Source organism: Pan troglodytes, chromosome 9 (assembly GCF_028858775.2).
Source record: "Pan troglodytes isolate AG18354 chromosome 9, NHGRI_mPanTro3-v2.0_pri, whole genome shotgun sequence".
NCBI lineage: Eukaryota > Metazoa > Chordata > Mammalia > Primates > Hominidae > Pan > Pan troglodytes.
Window position 1 is genome coordinate 57,671,886 of NC_072407.2, and position 22,780 is coordinate 57,694,665.

Consider the following 22,780-nt stretch of genomic DNA (forward strand, 5'->3'; position numbering starts at 1 on the left):
TTAATTTTGTATTTTTAGTAGAGACGGGATTTCTCCATGTTGGTCACGCTGGTCTCAAACTCCTGACCTCAAATGACCCACCTGCCTCGGCCTCCCAATATACTAGGTTTACAGGCATGAGGTACTGCACCTGGCTTTATTATTATTTCCTTGAATTCAGTATGTTCTTAAAATTTTTGTCTGTATTTTGCTTTTATTCTGCTGTCCCTTTTCTGTTTATCCTTTTTAAACAAATTATTTTTTAAAATTCATTTTCATGAAACTTTTAACATCTTATACAGTCATAACAATGTTTTCAGTAGTTTTAGAGAATTTTCAGCTATTCTTTTTCTCTTCTTTTTCTAAAATCGTAATTTAAAATATGGCGGAGTTTTGCACTGCATCCTTTATATCTCTTTTATTCTATTTTCTTCATTGGCTTTTTTTGTTCTCTGATTTGGTCTGCATATTTTCTCCTAGTATTTCTTGCAATTTACTAATTCTCTAATTTTTTGTCTCTAATTTGCTGTTAAATTCAATCATTGAGTTTTTTATTCATCATTGTATATTTTAGTTTTCAATTTATTTGGTTTATTTTATTATCTCTCTTGTGTTTTAATATTTGTACATACTAAGTTTATCTAAAAATGCTTATTTTTTATTATTTGGATCATCTATGTTTGTTTTTATTGCACTTCCCCTCAATCAGGTCATGTGTTCTATACTTTGTTGCTTTTTTTGATTTCCAATTTTGCATATGGAATGTAAAAAAGGCAATTCAAGAATTTTTTTGGATCTTTTTTAACAGGGAATTTCCTATGTTTCTACTTGAGAGTTGGAATTGGAGAAGTAAAATAATCCCAGATCGTCTTAAATCAATCAAGAAATTAGATAATGCAAGCTGGACTTCAGTGCCTTTGAGGACTGCACCTATGTCTGTGCATTCCTACTCCAAGAGTAAATCCCCTTGCGGTCTCAAATGAAAGCCTTGTTGTTTACAAAGGACTTTTTTCTTTGGTAGACCTTCAATTTTTACATGTTTTCACTTAGGGTAATGCATCTACAGAAATTTTCCCCCAGCTTTTTAGGCTATCATTTATGGCTTTTAGAATTATTTCATAGTTTTAGAGAAAAGAGACTCCAAATGTGAGGTTCTTTGCTCTCTAGCTTTCTTTCTCTTTTTTGAGACAAGGTCTTGCTATTTTGACCAAGCTGGACTCAAACTCCTGGGGTCCAGGGATTCTCCCACCTCAGTCTTAAAAATAGCTGGGACTACATAACATGCTGATTGGTTTGGCTATGTCCCCACCCAAAACTCATTTTCAATTGTAATCCCCATAATCCCTATGTGTCCTGGGAGGGACCAGGTGGGAGGTAATTGAATCATGGGGGCAGTTTCCACATGCTGCTCTGATGATCTTGAGCAAGTTCTCATGAGTTCTGATGGTTTTATAAGTGTCTGGCATTTCCTCTGCTGGCACTCATTCTCTCTCCTCCTGCCCTGTGAAGAGGCATGAATGTAAGTTACCTGAGGCCCCCCGGCCATGAAGAACTGTGATTCAATTGAACTTCTTTTCTTTATAAATTACCAGTCTCGAGTATTTCCTTATAGCAATGTGAGAATGGACTAATACATATGCATTTCTCCTTTTATAAAGAAATCTACATTGTATCTATATTTAACATTCTAATTTGGTAATAGATAGGGACTGCAGAGAATTACTATTGACTATGGGATATTTTTGGCAATTTCTATGTTAGTTGATATTTTTGATGTATTTTTTATTATTGGAGCTAATTAATTCAGATTCTGGGCTGTTGTAGGCATCATCTGATCTAACAAATATTTTTGTGTCATTTAGAAAAGTGGAAAGCACTAGTAGGTATTTGAATTCAGCTAGAAGGGGCATAGAGAATTATGGCTTATTTTTATATTATTTCTCCATCTTGGAGTCATAATTTAATCCACAGTATCTCTGATCATATCTGATAGCTCTTCATAATTAAAGATATGTTTGTGCATCTTTTACCACTTACCAATAAGAGAGCACTGTGATTATGGACATGCTCTTCTAATTTTTGAAGTGACACGTATTACATTTGGTGTGAATTAATTTAATCCATTTATTACATAAGTTGAAAATGACAAACTTTTAGTGGAGCTCGTTACATGATAAAGACCTTAGCTGGTTCAGATAAGTATTTATGGGACTCTTTCTCTAAGGCTCTTATGACCCAGAAGATCTGATATTTAACTAAACGTATGCTGAGATGAAGGTGTTCAATGAAGCCAATGGTAAGCCAAGTAATGAATATAGCAGTGGAAGCTCTTAAGTACTGCTCCCTATTGCCAAAAAAAAATTCTTTATTGAAGAAACAGTTACTGAATTGATACTAGAATAAAATTAAAGGATTGAATTAATGGACTACAGATTATTATAATTATATCTGACATTGATTCAGGCCTTGAACAAAAGTCTGTATTTTAACTTAAAACTGCAGAACTGTGATTACCTACCTTTCAAAGAATCAGAATGTCAACTTTTCTTCTTAGTCTCTGTGCCTCTGAGGCTCAGGGCTCGTTGGGTTGGGCTTTCTAACAGGAAGGGTAAGGCCCTCCTTGCTGTGAAAATGCTTAGGGAAGAGAACTTGGGACTGCTTCTCCCTTTATTCTGGCTGAAGTATTACTTGCCTTACTTCAGTATTTCATAATATGACACTGATAATTTATTATTCAATTTACTTTAGAATTTTTCTTTGCACATGAAAGGCTTTTCACTTTACTTGGCATTTAGCTACTCTTCCTTGATGAGACACAAGTCTTTTTCCTCTAGGGATTTTCTGAGGGGAATAAAAGTTTTCAGAGATATTACTTCATGTGAATTTATTCCAAATATTTGAATTAACTAACCTATAATAACCTAACTGTCTCTTTTATTTAAAACAGTGATGATGTAAAAGTCATAGATTGTGTCTACACATAATTATTTTCCTGATGGAATAACCCAAGAGATATCTGAAGAGTTAAATTTCTGCCCAAGGTAGAGTATGTCTTCAGTTGGTATCAAGTCCTCTAGGTGTGATATTTTCTTGTCATATCCTCCATTTCTTATAAAAATTTGTGGAAGTTATAAATTTACTAGGATGAGGTGGGGGAGATATAGGGACATTTTTGATTAGAAAAGATGTGGACTTAGGGGTATGCTATTTGAATGATACTTGAATGACTGAAAGACTGAAGAGTTTGGATTTTGCCTGTAAGAAAGCTCTATCATTGATTATTTCCATGAAGTTAAATTTCAGCATTGTCCTTGTTAGGTACAAAGTGTAATACCTGGGCAGATGAATGTTATCATAAATACTCAATCACGGTAAAGTACTTATGGTTGCTTTGCCATAATTGAGATAAGTTTCACGTAACACATTTTAATGTTGGTAAATTTTTGTTTTACTTGTGTTACAAATTAGGGGATTTTCCAGGTTAATTTCCACTAATTAGGTCAATTTTTGCATAGTTATGAAAAGACAGTGTCTTTGTTTTTCTATGAAGAATTTTTCCAGCAGGTAAGAATATTTAACTACTTTTCTACATTGTTTCAGCTTCTTCATATTTCTATCATCTGCTTTGGATGGTGCCAAGCGGCTCTAATGACTAAGATAATGAGAAGCCTGTGTGTAACTGTGGAAACTGTAGTCTCTAGGCACTATTTCTATCCATGGATCAGCCATCCATATCCATGTGTTTTAGGATCACATATACATGCCTGAGGTAGCTACATTAACATTTAGTGAAAGAAGCGTTGCTTTTCTGGACCACGATGTGAGTATTTGAAACTACTGACAAGAGATATTCATTGAAAATTCATTTGATGTGTTGAAATGTGGCTAATGTCTTAAATACCATATGATTTTGTTGAAGGTATTCTAATTGGGAAAGTTAAGCTAGCAAACATGAAAATTTTTTGGAATATACAATTTATAGTTGGTTTTAATATATAGCTTATATTTTCCTTTTCTCTTTGCCAAATAATAAAAACATGTTCCATATTACATGTACAATAAACCAATGGATTTATAATCTTCATTTATGGGATGTTATATTTTATATGATTTATTAGTAAATGTGTACAATCACTTTCAGCTATATTTCATTAGAGAGTTTAAAATTGCAGATCATTTCAAGTGTGTTAGAGTGTGAAGGAACCAATGCCTGTTATGTGGATTTTTACTTATGAATCCAAAAATAATCCTAGCAAACATATTCATAAATATATATGCTCAGGAAAGTACCTAGTCCACTGTCATTTAAATAGATTCATTAAACTGTGACTGTGAAATAAATACTATAGAGGGTTTTTTTTTGTTTTTATGGCATTCTATCTTTTGAAAATGTCATGTTCTTAGGAAACTATGTTAAATCTTTTTTTTCTAGAAAAATGTTAACTTAGCAGTTTACATTGAAAACCTAGTAATGCTATCTTTCAGTTTCTAAAGTATTCCATTTTTAATTACTTAAATTCTAGAGGATAGTTTACAGACCCTATTTTTTACAAGTAAACATTTAAATTGCCAAAACAATTATCCTGTTGAAATCTAGTTCAGATGATGAAATAGGGAAAAGTCACTAAACCTTGCAGAAAGTAAGGTGTGAGAAAATACCAGAATTGGCTATGGACTACAATATTCACTTGTCTTTTCAGCAGGTTTGTTTCTATCAGTCTATAACTTCAGCAATGCCAGAAATCTAGAATCAGCTGGAAGTGGTAATATGAATGAGTCATGTGGAATGTTCATCACAGCTGTCTTCTAGAGACAACTCAAATTCTCTCTGCACACATCCTCTTCCACTGCAAGATTTCTATAAATGGAATCATGCTGTCTACATTTGAGACTTAGTAATTCTGCAGTTTTCCTCAGCAGTGAATAATAAGAAAGTTTAGGTTTGTATCTCTACTCGTCCCATTGTTCTCTGTAATTTAAGTTTGTCCATAACTGTCAGATCTAGAGACTTTCAGGAATAATTATTTTTTGAATGTTTTCTTTTTTTAACTGGGATCCTGTCTGTGTTTGTCTATCCCAAAAAACTTCCTGAGTCACCCCAGGAACCCACAGGAGGTAACACTTTCAGTATTTCCTCGCTAAAAGGGATCTTTCTGAAGCAGATTTTAAAAGAATACTGGCCTCACTTATCTAATTAATCTTCTTATAGTGTGTGAATACTCATTTATTAAATACAGTTTCTCCGTTTTCTGAGTTTAGCCTTCTTTTCATTTTCTGAGGTCTCTCTGATGGTGCTTCCAACTTTTTCACTATTCATCTGGTTGCTTCTCATCAAGATAAATTCCATCACAGGTAAAATTACTACTCATATAACTAAATCATTATTTTCTAAGGCATACAATTTTATTGTGTGCCCCTCAAAGCTTTTCTTGAATTATAGGTATCTTATCCTTTTTCTACTGGACTATGTCTATAAATCTTTTCAAGTTGATAAAGATCTGCATGATTTGTTCTGATCCTATGTTCATGGTGAAGTATTCAGGATCACTAATAATAGCTATCATTTATTGAGCCCTTCCCAGGTGCCAGCCATTATTCTAGGCACTTTATTTGTTTTAATAAAACAACAACTCTACGAGGTAAGGACAGGGATCCCCATTTTTAAATTGATGAAAGTAAGGGACAGAGAGCTTTAGTAAATGGCCAAGAATTGTAAATGGCCAAAAATCTCATAAAAATAGTGAAGCTGAAGTTGTAGCTGAAGCAGTGTGGCTCCAGTGCCCACATCATCCACCACGTGCTACAGTTTCTCTCTAAGGATGTCTTAGATCTTACCTAGATAGGTACATACTTGGTGAGAAACTTACAGTCACTATTTACTCACTGTAGTCATGAAACCCCATGTCCCACTGACTACCATTTTTCATGTAAGAGTCATGAGATTTGCAATTTTTATTTAATTATAATTTTTTTAAAAATTTAAAAAATTGTCAGCAGAATACTGTAAAGGGGAGGTACACTAATATTTCTGTAGACAGTTGACTAGAAAGGATTCTGAATTTCTCAAATTTAATCTCATTGTTTTCCAGTGAGCAAACTGAGACAGACTTGTAAATGTATTCAGAAAATTACTCAAATCCATGTCTTCTTACACTGAACTTGGAATTTGTCCTAGAGTATGCTTCATTTTGGAATCTGCTAACTAAGATTCTATTTTTGAGTACTCTCTGTATCCAAATAGTGCTGTGAATAAAACCATGTCCCACTGTTCTGTACCTCTTTCTACAGTGTCTATTTTCTCCTCTCTCACTACCTTGCTCAACCCAAGAATTCAGAAAAAATACTCGTGGCATATTTGGTTTTTGGTGACAGTCATGAGTTAGTTCACTTGAGTTCAAATTAATTGCTGAAAATTAGAATATTTTATGTAAGTGTTGTAAAAATTGTGGTATAGGCAAGGATGAATCCCAGCTCCTTATAAGATAGACAGAGAGTCAGACCAAGTAATTCCTATAGGGAACAATGTAATTAATAATATGACAGCAATTTTTACAGTTCAGAGTCCTTTCTAATGAAAGACGAGTGAAGACTGAACATCCTTCAAGGCATGAAGGAATGAAGTCTAACAGTAGAAGGCAGTAGAAGTACAGATTGAGATATTTCAGAAGATGTTATTCTTGGTGCTACACAGATCATATGATAAAGATACCACAAATACAAACACAAAGGACTAAATCTAAGTCAAATTATTTATTTAGAGTTTATTGCCACTACCAGAAGGTAAGTTTCCTGAGACCAAGAACCTGTTGCGTATTCATCAAAGCTGATTTCTGTGCCAAGAAAAATGTTTTAAATAAGAAGTTATAGGGAGGAGCCAAGATGGCCGAATAGGAACAGCTCCGGTCTACAGCTCCTAGCGTGAGCGACACAGAAGACGAGTGATTTCTGCATTTCCATCTGAGGTACCAGGTTCATCTCACTAGTGAGTGCCACACAGTGGGCGCAGGTCAGTGGGTGCGCGCATCTTGCGCGAGCCGAAGCAGGGCGAGGCATTGCCTCACTTGGGAAGCACAAAGGGTCAGGGAGTTCCCTTTCTGAGTCAAAGAAAGGGGTGATGGACGGCACCTGGAAAATCTGGTCACTCCCACCCGAATACAGTGCTTTTCTGATGGGCTTAAAAAATGGCGCACCACGAGATTACATCCCGCACCAGGCTCCGAGGGTCCTACGCCCAGGGAGTATCACTGATTGCTAGCACAGCAGTCTGAGATCAAACTGCAAGGCAGCAGCGAGGCTGGGGGAGGGGCGCCCGCCATTGCCCAGGCTTGCTTAGGTAAACAAAGCAGCCTGGAAGCTCGAACTGGGTGGAGTCCACCACAGCTCAAGGAGGCCTGCCTGCCTCTGTAGGCTCCACCTCTGGGGGCAGGGCACAGACAAACAAAAAGACAGCAGTAACCTCTGCAGACTTAAATGTCCCTGTCTGACAGCTTTGAAGAGAGCAGTGGTTCTCCCAGTACACAGCTGGAGATCTGAGAACGGGCAGACTGCCTCCTCAAGTGGGTCCCTGACCCCTGACACCCAAGCAGCCTAACTGGGAGGCACCCCCCAGCAGGGGCACACTGACACCTCACACTGCAGGGTACTCCAACAGACCTGCAGCTGAGGGTCCTGTCTTTTAGAAGGAAAACTAACAAACAGAAAGTACATCCACACCAAAAACCCATCTGTACATCACCATCATCAAAGACCAAAAATAGATAAAACCACAAAGATGGGGAAAAAACAGAACAGAAAAACTGGAAACTCTAAAAAGCAGAGCGCCTCTCCTCCTCCAAAGGAACGCAGTTCCTCACCAGCAATGGAACAAAGCTGGATGGAGAATGACCTTGACGAGCTGAGAGAAGAAGGCGTCAGATGATCAAATTACTCTGAGCTACGGGAGGACATTCAAACCAAAGGCAAAGAAGTTGAAAACTTTGAAAAAAAATTAGAAGAATGTATAACTAGAATAACCAATACAGAGAAGTGCTTAAAGGAGCTGATGGAGCTGAAAACCAAGGCTCGAGAACTACGTGAGGAATGCAGAAGACTCAGGAGCCGATGCGATCAACTGGAAGAAACGGTATCAGCGATGGAAGATGAAATGAATGAAATGAAGCGAGAAGGGAAGTTTAGAGAAAAAAGAATAAAAAGAAACGAGCAAAGCCTCCAAGAAATATGGGACTATGTGAAAAGACCAAATCTATGTCTGATTGGTGTACCTGAAAGTGATGGGGAGACTGGAACCAAGTTGGAAAACACTCTGCAGGATATTTTCCAGGAGAATTTCCCCAATCTAGCAAGGCAGGCCAATGTTCAGATTCAGGAAATACAGAGAATGCCACAAAGATACTCCTCAAGAAGAGCAACTCCAAGACACATAATTGTCAGATTCACCAAAGTGGAAATGAAGGAAAAAATGTTAAGGGCGCCGGAGAGAAAGGTCGGGTTACCCTCAAAGGGAAGCCCATCAGACTAACAGCGGATCTCTCAGCAGAAACCCTACAAGCCAGAAGAGAGTGGGGGCCAATATTCAACATTCTTAAAGAAAAGAATTTTCAACCCAGAATTTCATATCCAGCCAAACTAAGCTTCATAAGGGAAGGAGAAATAAAATACTTTACAGACAAGCAAATGCTCAGAGATTTTGTCACCACCAGGCCTGCCTTACAAGAGCTCCTGAAGGAAGCACTAAACATGGAAAGGAACAACCGGTACCAGCCACTGCAAAATCATGCCAAAATGTAAAGACCATCGAGACTAGGAAGAAACTGCATCAACTAACGAGCCAAATCACCAGCTAACATCATAACGACAGGATCAAATTCACACATAACACTATTAACTTTAAATGTAAATAGACTAAATGCTCCAATTAAAAGACACAGACTGGCAAATTGGATAAAGAGTCAAGACCCATCAGTGTGCTGTATTCAGGAAACCCATCTCACGTGCAGAGACACACATAGGCTCAAAATAAAAGGATGGAGGAAGATCTACCAAGCCAATGGAATACAAAAAAAGGCAGGGGTTGTAATCCTAGTCTCTGATAAAACAGACTTTAAACCAACAAAGATCAAAAGAGACAAAGAAGGCCATTACATAATGGTAAAGGGATCAATTCATCAAGAAGAGCTAACTATCCTAAATATATATGCACCCAATACAGGAGCACTAAGATTCATAAAGCAAGTCCTGAGTGACCTACAAAGAGACTTAGACTCCCAAACATTAATAATGGGAGACTTTAACACCCCACTGTCAACATTAGACAGATCAATGAGACAGAAAGTCAACAAGGATACTCAGGAATTGAACTCAGCTCTGCACCAAGCAGACCTAATAGAAGTCTACAGAACTCTCCACCCCAAATCAACAGAATATACATTTTTTTCAGCACCACACCACACGTATTCCAAAATTGACCACATACTGGGAAGTAAAGCTCTCCTCAGCAAACGTAAAAGAACAGAAGTTATAACAAAGTGTCTCTCAGACCACAGTGCAATCAAACTACAACTCAGGATTAAGAATCTCACTCAAAACCACTCAACTACATGGAAACTGAACAACCTGCACCTGAATGACTACTGGGTACATAACGAAATGAAGGCAGAAATAAAGATGTTCTTTGAAACCAACGAGAATGAAGGCACAACATACCAGAATCTCTGGGACACATTCAAAGCAGTGTGTAGAGGGAAATTTATAGCACTAAATGCCCACAAGAGAAAGCAGAAAAGATCCAAAATTGACACCCTAACATCACAATTAAAAGAACTAGAAAAGCAAGAGCAAACACATTCAAAAGCTAGCAGAAGGCAAGAAATAACTAACATCAGAGCAGAACTGAAGGAAATAGAGACACAAAAAACCTTCAAAAAATTAATGAATCCAGGAGTTGGTTTTTTGAAAGGATCAACAAAATTGATAGACCGCTAGCAAGACTAATAAAGAAAAAAAGAGAGAGAAGAATCAAATAGATGCAATAAAAAATGATAAAGGGGATATGACCACCAATCCCACAGAAACACAAACTACCATCAGAGAATACTACAAACACCTCTACGCAAATAAACTAGAAAATCTAGAAGAAATGGATAAATTCCTTGACACATGCACTTTCCCAAGACTAAACCAGGAAGAAGTTGAAACTCTGAATAGACCAATAACAGGAGCTGAAATTGTGGCAATAATCAATAGCTTACCAACCAAAAAGAGTCCAGGACCAGATGGATTCACAGCCGAATTCTACCAGAGGTACAAAGAGGAACTGGTACCATTCCTTCTGAAATTATTCCAATCAATAGAAAAAGAGGGAATCCTCCCTAACTCATTTTATGAGGCCAGCATCATTCTGATACCAAAGCCTGGCAGAGACACAACCAAAAAAGAGAATTTTAGACCGATATCCTTGATGAACATTGATGCAAAAATCCTCAATAAAATACTGGCAAAACAAATCGAGCAGCACATCAAAAACCTTATCCACCACGATCAAGTGGGCTTCATCCCTGCGATGCAAGGCTCGTTCAATATACACAAATCAATAAATGTAATCCAGCATATAAACAGAGCAAAAGACAAAAACCACATGATTATCTCAATAGATGCAGAAAAGGCCTTTGACAAAATTCAACAACCCTTCATGCTAAAAACTCTCAATAAATTAGGTATTGATGGGATGTATCTCAAAATTATAAGAGCTATCTATAACAAACCCACAGCCAATATCATACTGAATGGGCAAAACCTGGAAGCATTCCCTTTGAAAACTGGCACAAGACAGGGATGCCCTCTCTCACCACTCCTATTCAACGTAGTGTTGGAAGTTCTGGCCAGGGCAATTAGGCAGGAGAAGGAAATAAAGGGTATTTAATTAGGAAAAGAGGAAGTCAAATTGTCCCTGTTTGCAGATGACATGATTGTATATCTAGAGAACCCCATTGTCTCAGCCCAAAATCTCCTTAAGCTGATAAGCAACTTCAGCAAAGTCTCAAGATACAAAATCAATGTACAAAAATCACAAGCATTCTTATACACCAACAACAGACAAACAGAGAGCCAAATCATGAGTGAACTCCCATTCACAATTGCTTCAAAGAGAATAAAATACCTAGGAATACAACTTACAAGGGATGTGAAGGACCTCTTCAAGGGGAACTACAAACCACTGCTCAAGGAAATAAAAGAGGATACAAACAAATGGAAGAACATTCCATGCTCATTGGTAGGAAGAATCAATATCGTGAAAATGGCCATACTGCCCAAGGTAATTTACAGATTCAATGCCATCCCCATCAAGCTACCAATGACTTTCTTCACAGAATTGGAAAAAACTACTTTAAAGTTCATATGGAACCAAAAAAGAGCCCGCATCGCCAAGTCAATCTTAAGCCAAAAAAACAAAGCTGGAGGCATCACACTACCTGACTTCAAACTATACTACAAGGCTACAGTAACCAAAACAGCATGGTACTGGTACCAAAACAGAGATATAGATCAATGGAACAGAACAGAGCCCTCAGAAATAATGCCGCATACTTACAACTATCTGATCTTTGACAAACCTGAGAAAAACAAGCAATGGGGAAAGGATTCCCTGTTTAATAAATGGTGCTGGGAAAACTGGCTAGCCATATGTAGAAAGCTGAAACTTGATTCCTTCCTTACACCTTATACAAAAATCAATTCAAGATGGATTAAAGACTTAAACGTTAGACCTAAAACCATAAAAACCCTAGAAGAAAACCTAAGCATTACCATTCAGGACAGGCATGGGCAAGGACTTCATGTCTAAAACACCAAAAGCAATGGCAACAAAAGACAAAATTGACAAATGGGATCTAATTAAATTCAAGAGCTTCTGCACAGCAAAAGAAACTACCATCAGAGTGAACAGGCAACCTACAAAATGGGAGAAAATGTTTGCAACCTACTCATCTGACAAAGGGCTAATATCCAGAATCTACAATGAACTCAAACAAATTTACAAGAAGAAAACAAACAACCCCATCAAAATGTGGGCGAAGGACATGAACAGACACTTCTCAAAAGAAGACATTTATGCAGCCAAAAAACACATGAAAAAATGCTCATCGTCACTGGCCATCAGAGAAATGCAAATCAAAACCACAATGAGATACCATCTCACACCAGTTACAATGGCAATCATTAAAAAGTCAGGAAACAACAGGTGCTGGAGAGGATGTGGAGTAATAGGAATACTTTTACACTGTTGGTGGGACTGTAAACTAGTTCAACCATTGTGGAAGTCAGTGTGGCGATTCCTCAGGGATCTAGAACTAGAAATACCATTTGACCCAGCCATCCCATTACTGGGTATATACCCAAATGACTATAAATCATGCTGCTATAAAGACACATGCACACATATGTTTATGGCGGCATTATTCACAATAGCCAAGACTTGGAACCAACCCAAATGTCCAACAATGATATACTGGATTAAGAAAATGTGGCACATATACACCATGGAATACTATGCAGCCATAAAAAATGATGAGTTCATGTCCTTTGTAGGGACATGGATGAAATTGGAAATCATCATTCTCAGTAAACTATCGCAAGAACAAAACACCAAACACCGCATATTCTCACTCATAGGTGGGAATTGAACAATGAGATCACATGGACACAGGAAGGGGAATATCACACTCTGGGGACTGTTGTGGGGTGGGAAGAGGGGGGAGGGATAGCATTGGGAGATATACCTAATGCTAGATGACGAGTTAGTGGGTGCAGCGCACCAGCATGGCACATGTATACATATGTAACTAACCTGCACAATGTGCACATGTACTCTAAAATTTAAAGTATAATAAAAAAAATGCATACAAGAGGAAGACCAAGCAAAGATGTAATGGTGAGCAAAGAAACAGTAAGATGTATGATAAAGTACCAGTAAGTATGCATTGTAATTTTTTAAATTCCAGTAACAATTTAGAATTTAAATTACAGGTGCTATCAACAGGAGAAGTGTCAAAAAAAAGAAGAAATTAAAGTGTTCTAAGATTCTGGTCTTGTTCTTGGGAGAATATAACTCATAGCATGCTGAGAATACAAAGTAAGAAACATTCTTGACTCAATAAATGGAAGCTGCAAGAACTGCACAGCATAGTGACCACAGTTAATAGTAATGTATTGTATATTTCAAAATTGCTCAGAAGGTAGATTTTAAATGTTCTCACAAGAAAGAACTGATAAGTATGTGAGGTGATGGATATGTTAGTCTGATTTAATCATTCTACAATGTATACATGTATCATAACATTACATTGTGCCTCACAAATATATACAATTATTTGTCAAATAAAAATAAAATAACATTAAGAAAAAAAAAGAAGTTATAAAATGTATGGATGGCTGTTGGGACTTTAACACTTCTTCTGTAGGGAATATTCACTAAAACTTAGAGGTAGAAGCCTTTACCTGTGGCTAAAACTAAAATCTTTGAGGTGAAATAGATTTGTCAGGGGAAGATGGGCTTTTTGGGTGAGGAACTCAGTAGAGACTTACTAAATATTTATCGTGTGTAAATCGCTATTCAGGATACAACAGTGAAGATGTGCAATGGATGTAATCATATTCCTGCTCATGATTTCATTACAGGTCCTGTTCTCCTGAGCTCTCATCTCTGATACAAGCCTGATAGAAGAGTAAATGAGACCTAATAACAGTGTTACAGAATTTGTCCTCCTGGGCTTTTCACAGGATCCTGATGTACAAAACACATTATTTGTCATGTTTTTACTCACATACATTGTGACAGTGGTGGGCAACCTACTCGTTGTGGTGACTATTATTGTCAGCCCTTCCTTGGGCTCCCCAATGTACTTCTTCCTTGCTTGCCTGTCATTAATAGATGCTGTATTATCCACCACCATTTCTCCCATATTGATTGTAGACTTACTCTGTGACAAAAAGACTATTTCCTTCCCAGCTTGCATGGGCCAGCTATTTACAGACCACTTGTTTGGTGGAACTGAGATCTTCCTTCTGGTGGTGATGGCCTATGATCGCTACGTGGCCATCTGTAAGCCACTGCACTATTTAACCATCATGAATCGACAGGTTTCCATCCTTCTGTTGGTGGTGGCCATGACTGGAGGTTTCCTTCATTCTGTGTTTCAAATTGTTGTTCTGCACAGTCTCCCTTTCTGTGGCCCCAATGTCATTGACCACTTTTTCTGTGACATGTACCCATTATTGGAACTGGCGTGCACTGACACCTACTTTATAGGCCTCGCTGTAGTTTTCAATGGTGGAGCAATGTGTATGGTCATCTTCACCCTTCTACTAATCTCCTATGGAGTCAGCCTAAACTCCCTTAAAACTTATAGTCAGGAAGGGAGGCGTAAAGCCCTGTCTACCTGCAGCTCGCACATCACCATGGTTGTCCTCTTTTTTGTTCCCTGTATTTTCATGTATGTTAGACCTGTCTCAAACTTCCCTATTGATAAATTCGTTACTGTGTTTTATACAGTTATCATGCCCATGCTGAATCCTTTTTTATACACGTTGAGAAATTCAGAGATGAGAAATGCTATAAAACACCTGTTGTGTAAAAAGCTAACTATAGTTAGAATAAGAGTGTCCCTCCTCATGTAGATAAGGATGTATGTAGACAAGCTCTTCCCAGTGAAATTTTCAGACTTCTAAGGGTAATTCAAGGATCCCACAATGGAAGACAGGATTTAGGTGCTCCGAGCTCAACTGAGAAATCATCCCATTATGACATCTGTTTGAATTTCAAGATCTCAACCTCTATATCCAGACTGAGAGTGGATGGGGCGGCTTGGGTTCAGGTCCTATTGTGCATGTTTTAAGTTATGGTTTTTCTCTATTACACATCTACTGAGACACAGTATTTCTCCCAAATGCCCAGCAGAGAATGGGAAAAGGGAGGAACAGGTCATTAAAATATATGCTCCTGTTCAAAAGCGAAGACTATGGTGGTTTTTCAGTGTAATTTATTTAAAGACTTTGTGCAATATAGAAGCACCATATTCACAAATATCTTTGAAACTCGCCTTTCTCAGACTTGAGCTGAAACTCTATGTGCAGTCAGATAATACTCTTAAGAATATTATAATTATGTTTGTCTAGCTTAAAGTACTTATGAGACACACCAGAAATTTTTCATAGTGTCTTAAACTCCACAACTTTGAAATGACTTTTATTTGGATGGCCTTTCTTACTTTTAGAGTACTTAGCTCTTTGCAGAGACTGGAAAGGGAAGCCATTTTTATCTTTGAAATCAGAAAGTTCTGGCTCTTTTAGGTTTCTTGTGAATTCTGTCTGACAATGTAACCGTTAATCTCTATTATATTTTAAAAAAGTATATGACATACTGTAAGATACAATGCTATAAGAAACAGCTGTAACTTACAATATTTTATTTGGAAATTTAGCTAAATCCACCTATTCACTTAAGCACATTTTTTATTCTCTACCTTACTAGAAGTGACAGAATTACTAAATTTTTTCAGCACTAGATAGTGACTCACTTTTTTCACAGCCTCCAGAACAGTTATGTCTGTCTTTTCAGCCTTTACTTACAATATCCTGGAGGCCCCTATTTTGGGGTACTAAAGCCAATTCCATACACTTTGAACTGTTGTTGTGGAAGCACCACACCTTGAGTTGCCTCTTTTTATTCTGGTGATTTCTTCATGTATGGTGCAGGGCTCCACAGTTTTGTGATTTCAAACAACCATCATTTTATTTTATCCAAAATTTTGTGAGTCAGGAATTCAGGCCCTTGTTGGCTGGGTATTTCTTATCTTTTGTGTGGCAAGGACTGAAGTCACTGTTCTATTCAGCTGATAACTGAGTTTTATGTGAGATGTAGGATGACTTAATTCACATTTATAGCCTATTGGGAGGGATGACAGTAAGTGATGCACTGGATCCCTCTTCCTATCCTTTTAGATGAAGGACCACAAGATCACTCCAGAGAACAGTAAAGCTTTTTACATGGTACTCAGAGATCCCAGTGGTAGAAAGTAGGTGAGTCCAGCCAGTTAAAAGAACTGGCAAAATGTCACTTGCATCATATTCTATTCATCAGTAGTGGTCACATAGCACCCCAGATTTGAGGTTTTACAGAAATAGAACATAAACCTTCATGGGGAATTGGCAAAGTCGCTTTGCAGAGCAGCATGCAGAATGATTGTCCACATCTCAAAAAGAGCATATCGGAGTTTTATTCATTTTAAGTTGGATCCATAAATCATCTTGTACTAACAACATCTTCACAATATTGGCTTTTCTAATTCCTGAATAGAATATGTCTGTTAGGAATTTTAAATGTTTATTTTTGAAGTTTTGTAGTTTTTGTTAGTGAAGGGATCTTCTGCATCTATTTCTGTTTGTATTTTTGGATTTCTTCACAGGTTTTTAATTGTTAAAAATTCCAATTGTCATTTTTGCTGGTACATATAAAAAAACTGAATTTTTTATTTGACAGTTGGGTCCTGTAAACTTGCTAAGTTTCTTATTCTAACCATAGTTATGTCTGTAGATTCTTTAGGGTTTTCTGAAACACTATCATGTTACCTACAAGAAAGGGTAGCTCATTAATTTGAAAGATATAGGAGTGTTTTAGTTTTTCTTTGTACCATTTCAGGAAGGTTGTCCTTTCCCTGCATTTTGCCTAATGCATCTTAGCTGTCAACTTTATTGAAATAATGTATTTCACAACCATACTTTTCTAACCTTTTAAAGTCTAAAGGCTCTGTGGAATGATTATTTGTTTTATAATTTATGATACTGGCAATTTGAATTTATCTTTGTTTTCTCTTGAACATTCTTGTTAACAGTTTATCAGTTTCATTATAAAAGTACCAATTTTGGGCCATTTTAATTTTCTCTATTTTATGTTTTACATTTTATTGGTTTTTGATCTGAAATTTATGTCCTTTTGTTTACCTACCTTGGCTTTTTTTACTCTTCTTATTCTAGCTTCTTAAGGTGAAGGCTCAGATGACTGCTTTTAAACATTTATTTTAAATGTAAGCATTTATCACTATACATGTTTCTTTAAGTACTGTTTTGATCACACTTCACACCTTTTGATATGTTTTTATTATTGTTGAGTTCTAAATATTGGCTTATTTCCATTGTACCTTTTTCCTGGATCCGTAGGTTGACTAAGTATTTACTGGCATGTTTCCTAATATTTGAAGCATATTCTAGATATATTTATGAGTTATTAATTTATTCATAGCAAATTATTTCAAAACTTAGTGATTCAAACAATATGTACTCATTCTCAATTTCTGTAGGTCAGGAAACTAAGGATGGTTTAGTAGGTTTACATGCTTCAAAGTCTCTCACAAAGCTGTAATCAAGGTGCTTTTGGGGCTACCAGCTCATATGAAAGCTTGGCTGAGGAAGGATCCACTTGCACACTGGGTGTTGGTATTAGTAGTTATTTGAATTCAGCTGGAAGAAACAGAGAATTAGGTCCTATTTTTATATTAGTTTTTCATCTTGGAGTCATAATTTAAGCCACAGAAACTTTGATTATATCTGATAGTTCTTCAGAATTAAAGATATGTTTGTGCATCTTTTAGCACTTACCAGTAAAACAGCACAGTGCTTTTAGGCATATTCTTCAAATTTTAGCAGTCGTGCATATTACATTTAGGGTAGATGAATTTAATCCATTTATTAGGTAAGTTGAAAATGACCAACTTTTAATGGAGCCCGTTACATGATAGAGACCTTAGCTCATTCAGAGAGGTATTTATGGGACTCTTTATCTAAGGCTCTTATGACATAAAGATCCAATATTTAACTAAATGTATAATGAGAAGAAAGTGTTCCTTGGAGCCAATGGTAAGCCAAGTCACAAAAATAACAATGGAAGCCCTTAAACACTGCTCCCTTGTTGGAAAATCAAAATTTCTTTATTGTAGAAAGTTATTGAATTGATACTGAATACAATTTAAAAAATGAGTTAATGGATGTATTACTCCGTTTTCACACTGCTGATAAAGACATACCTAAGACTAGGTAGAAAAAGAGGTTTAATTGGACTTTCAGTTCCACATGGCTGGGGAGGCCTCAGAATAATGGTGGGAGGTTAACTGCACTTCTTACACAGTGGTGGCAAGAGAAAAATGAGGAAGATACAATTCTGGTTGAAATTTGGGTGGGGACACAGCCAAACCATATCAATGGACTACAGATCATTATGGTTATATCTGACCTAAATACAGTTCTTGATAATAAGTGTGTACTCTAACCTACAACTTCAGCACTATGATTACCTATTTTTCCAAGAATCAGAATATCAACTTCCATTCTTAGGATCTCTGCCTCTGAGCCTCAGGGCTTCTTGGGGACAGACTTTCTAACAGGAAGGGTAAGGCCTTCCTTACCAGGAATATTTTTAGAGAAGAGAAACTGGGGCTGGTTTTCCTTTCATTCGGGCTGAAATATTACTTGTCTTACCTAAACATTTTGTAACATGAAACTCATATTTTATTATTCAATTTGGTTTAGAATTTTCTTTTTATATTACAGGCTTTTCACATTATTTGGTATTTAGCTACCTTTCCTTAGCAAGAGTCAAGTCTTTTTCCTCTAGGGATTTTCTAAGAAATAAGTTTACAGAGAGGTTACTTCATTTGAATTTGTTCCAAATATTCTAATTAACTAATCTATAATGACCTTACTCTCTCTTGCTAAAAACTGTGATGTGAAACTTACAGACTGTCTACAGACATAAATGGAAGAATTATTTTCCTGATAGAACAACCCAGCAGATTCAAAAAAGTTAAATTTCTGCCCAAGGTAGAGTATGTCTTCAGTTGGTCTCTAGTCCTTTAGGTGTGATGTTTTCTTGTCTTATCCCCCATTGTTTGAAAAAAATATGGGAAAGATCTCAATTTCCTGGGATGAGATTGGGGAGATATAGAGACGTGCTTTTACTAAGGAAAGAAATGGGCTTAGGGATATGTTAGTTGAATGACTGAAAGACTGAAAAGTTTGGCTTCTGCCTGTGAGAAAGCTCTGAGCTCTGTCGTCGTTTTTTCCATGGAGTTACATCTCAGCATTATCCTTGTTAGGCACAAAGCTTAATAACTGGACACATGAATGTTATTGTGCAGCTTAATTTCCACTAATTAGGTCAACTTTACCATGTCATGCAGAGATAGTCTCTCTGTTTTTCTATGAAGAAATTTTCCAGCAGTTGAGAATGTTTGATTGCATTTGCACAGTAAATGTTCACAGTATGTGAAAACATCTTTATATTTTGGTCATCTGTTTAGGTGCTAAACTTCTCCAAAAAGAAGTGCTATACTTCTCTAAAGACTGAGATAATGAGAAGCCTGTGTGGAACTATGGAAACTGTAGCTCCTAGGAATGAATTTTATATCCAAGGATTAGCCACGTATATTCCTGTGTTTTATGAGAACACATAGATGCAGGGGGTGTCTACAATAATCCTTGTTGAAAGAAGCATTGCTTTTCTGGACCAAGATGTGAGTGTAAGAAATCGTTCACAAGAGATATTCATTGAAATTTCCTGTGATATGTTGAAATATAGTTAGTGTGTTAAAAACCACTGGTTTTATTAGATAAATTCTAATTGGGAAAATTAAGCTAGCAAACATGAAAATTTATCAGAATATGCAATGTATATTTGGTTTTAATATACAGTCTAATTAATTGGTTTTTTCCATTTGCTAAATTAGAAGAGAAACATGTTCCATATTACATGTATAATAAATAAACCAGTAGTTGTATAATCTTAGTTTATGAGATGTTATATTTTACAGGATATACTGATAAAGGTATACAATTATTTTATACATATTTGGTTGGAGAATTTAAAATTCCACATAATGTCAAGTGTGTTAGAGTGCAAAGGAACAAATGCCTTTTATGTTTTAGAAGCATAATATGAATTTTTACTTATGAATCTAAAAATTATACCAGTAAACATACTAGTAGATATATATGCCCAGGAAGGTACCTAGTTTACTGTCATTTAAATAGATTTATAAAATTGTGACTGTGAAATATAATATTATAGAATTTTTTGTTTTATGGAATTTTATCTTTTGAAAATGGCACGGTCTCAGGAAAGTATATTAATTTTTTCCTTAAAAAATGGCTATTTAGAAGTCTACATTGAAAGCCTAGTAATGCTATCTTTCAGTATTTAACATATTATATTTTAAAGTATGTAAAATATAAGGGAGAGTTTACATACCCAATTTTTTTACAAGTACACAATTAAATTGCCAAATAGAATTATCCTGTTGAATTCTAATTTTGATAATGAAAGGGGGAAAAGGCACTAAACCTTGCAGCAAGTAAGGTGTTAAAAAATAATAGAATTGGCTACAGACTACATTATTCCCCTGTGTTCTTCAGTAGGTGTGTCTCTATCAGTCTATAGCTTCAATATGACAGAACTCTGGAATCAGCTGGAAGTGGTAATGTGAAGGAGACATGTGGAATGTTCAGCAAAGTTGGTGTTTAGAGGAAACTCAAACTCTCTGCACACATCCTCCTCCACTCCCAGATGTGTATAAATGGAATCATCCTATCTACATTCGAGGTGTAGTAATGCTACAGTTTTCCTACCAGTGAATTATCAGAAAGTTTGGGTTAGTATCTCTACTTGTCCCATTGTTCTCTGTAATTTAAGTTTGCTCTTTACCATCAGATCTAGAGACTTTGAGAAATCAATGTGTTTTTTTCTTCTGAGTTTTCTTTTTTCTTTTCTTTCTTTCCTCTTTTTTTTTTTTTTTTTCTTGTTGTTTATTAGGATTTGGTCTGTGTTTGTTTGGCTACCCCAAGAAGCCTCCCAAGTCACCCCAGGACCCACAGGAGGTTGTGCTTCCAGTATTTCCTCACTAAAATATCTTTATGAAGAAGATTTTTAGGAAATTACTTGCCTTAATTATCACATTAAACTTAATCTTTTTATTACCTGTGGATATTAGCTTATTTATTATAATTACTTTGTTTTCTGATTTGACTTATTTTTCTTTATTTTCTACCATATAGTACTCTCTCTCTGATGAGGGGTCCAATTTTTCCACTATAATTCTGCCTGATCTTGTCAAGATACATTCCATCACAGATAAAATCACTACTCATACATAATTAAATAGATAAATCCTAAGACATACAATTATATTGTGTTCCCCAAAAGCCTTTCCTGAAATACAGCTGTCTTCTTGCTTTTCCCCTGGACTATGTCTATAAATCTTTTCAAATTGACTGATATCCAGATGATGAGTTCTGATCCAATGTTCACAGTGAATCATTCAGGAACATGAGTAACAGCTACCCTTTACTGAGCCTTTACGAGGTACCAGTCAGTGTTCTAGGTACTTTACTTTTCTGTAATAAAACAACCCTAAGATGTCTTAAATCAAAGTGAGGCATAGAGTGGTTTGGTAAGTGGCCCAAAGTCACATAGTAAGTGGTGAAGCTGGGATCTTAGCTGAGGCAGAGTGGCTCCAATGTCCACATTATTCACCACATGCTACGCTTTCTAAGAATGCTTTGAATCTTTTTTTATTATTATTATACTTTAAGTTTTAGGGTACATGTGCACATTGTGCAGGTTAGTCACATATGTATACATGTGCCATGCTGGTGCACTGCACCCACTAACTCCTCATCTAGCATTAGGTATATCTCCCAATGCTATCCCTCCCCCCTCCCCCCACCCCACAGCAGTCCCCAGAGTGTGATATTCCCCTTCCAGTGTCCATGTAATCTCATTGTTCAATTCCCACCTATGAGTGAGAATATGCAGTGTTTGGTTTTTTGTTCTTGTGATAGTTTACTGAGAATGATGGTTTCCAATTTCATCCATGTCCCTACAAAAGACATGAACTCATCATTTTTTATGGCTGCATAGTATTCCATGGTGTATATGTGCCACATTTTCTTAATCCAGTCTATCATTGTTGGACATTTGGGTTGCTTCCAAGTCTTTGCTATTGTGAATAATGCTGCAATAAACATATGTGTGCATGTGTCTTTATAGCAGCATGATTTATAGTCCTTTGGGTATATACCCAGTAATGGGATGGCTGGGTCAAATGGTATTTCCAGTTCTAGATCCCTGAGGAATCACCACACTGACTTCCACAATGGTTGAACTAGTTTACAGTCCCACCAACAGTGTAAAAGTATTCCTATTTCTCCACATCCTCTCCAGCACCTGTTGTTTCCTGACTTTTTAATGATTGCCATTCTAACTGGTGTGAGATGGTATCTCATTGTGGTTTTGATTTGCATTTCTCTGATGGCCAGTGATGATGAGCATTTTTTCATGTGTTTTTTGGCTGCATAAATGTCTTCTTTTGAGAAGTGTCTGTTCATGTCTTTCACTCACTTTTTGATGGGGTTGTTTGTTTTCTTCTTGTAAATTTGTTTGAGTTCATTGTAGATTCTGGATATTAGCCCTTTGTCAGGTGAGTAGGTTGCAAAAATTTTCTCCCATTTTGTAGGTTGCCTGTTCACTCTGATGGTAGTTTTTTTTTTGCTGTGCAGAAGCTCTTGAGTTTAATTAGATCCCATTTGTCAATTTTGTCTTTTGATCTTAAATAGGCACAGATTGAGTGAGAAATTTGTAGTCATTATTTATTCACTGTAACCATGAAACCTCTAGGACTGACTACCATTATTCATGTAATAGTCATGAGCTTGGAAATTGCTATTTAATTATAAATATATAAAAAATGAAAAAAATCTGCAG

The 22,780-nt window shown here is 36.4% G+C and overlaps 1 protein-coding gene across 1 annotated transcript; it reads left to right on the forward strand.

The window, feature by feature from the left end:
• Positions 1–13,701: 13,701 nt before the first annotated feature.
• Positions 13,702–14,649, forward strand: LOC746837 (olfactory receptor 4A8). Its single transcript, XM_001155034.3, has one exon. It carries the CDS (start codon positions 13,702–13,704, stop codon positions 14,647–14,649), a length of 948 nt encoding a protein of 315 aa, XP_001155034.3.
• The last annotated feature ends 8,131 nt before the right edge of the window (positions 14,650–22,780 follow it).

What these genes read in the sequence shown, in the direction of transcription:
- LOC746837 (XM_001155034.3), top strand. Translation starts at nt 13,702, where the DNA reads ATGAGACCTAATAACAGTGTTACAGAATTTGTCCTCCTGGGCTTTTCA.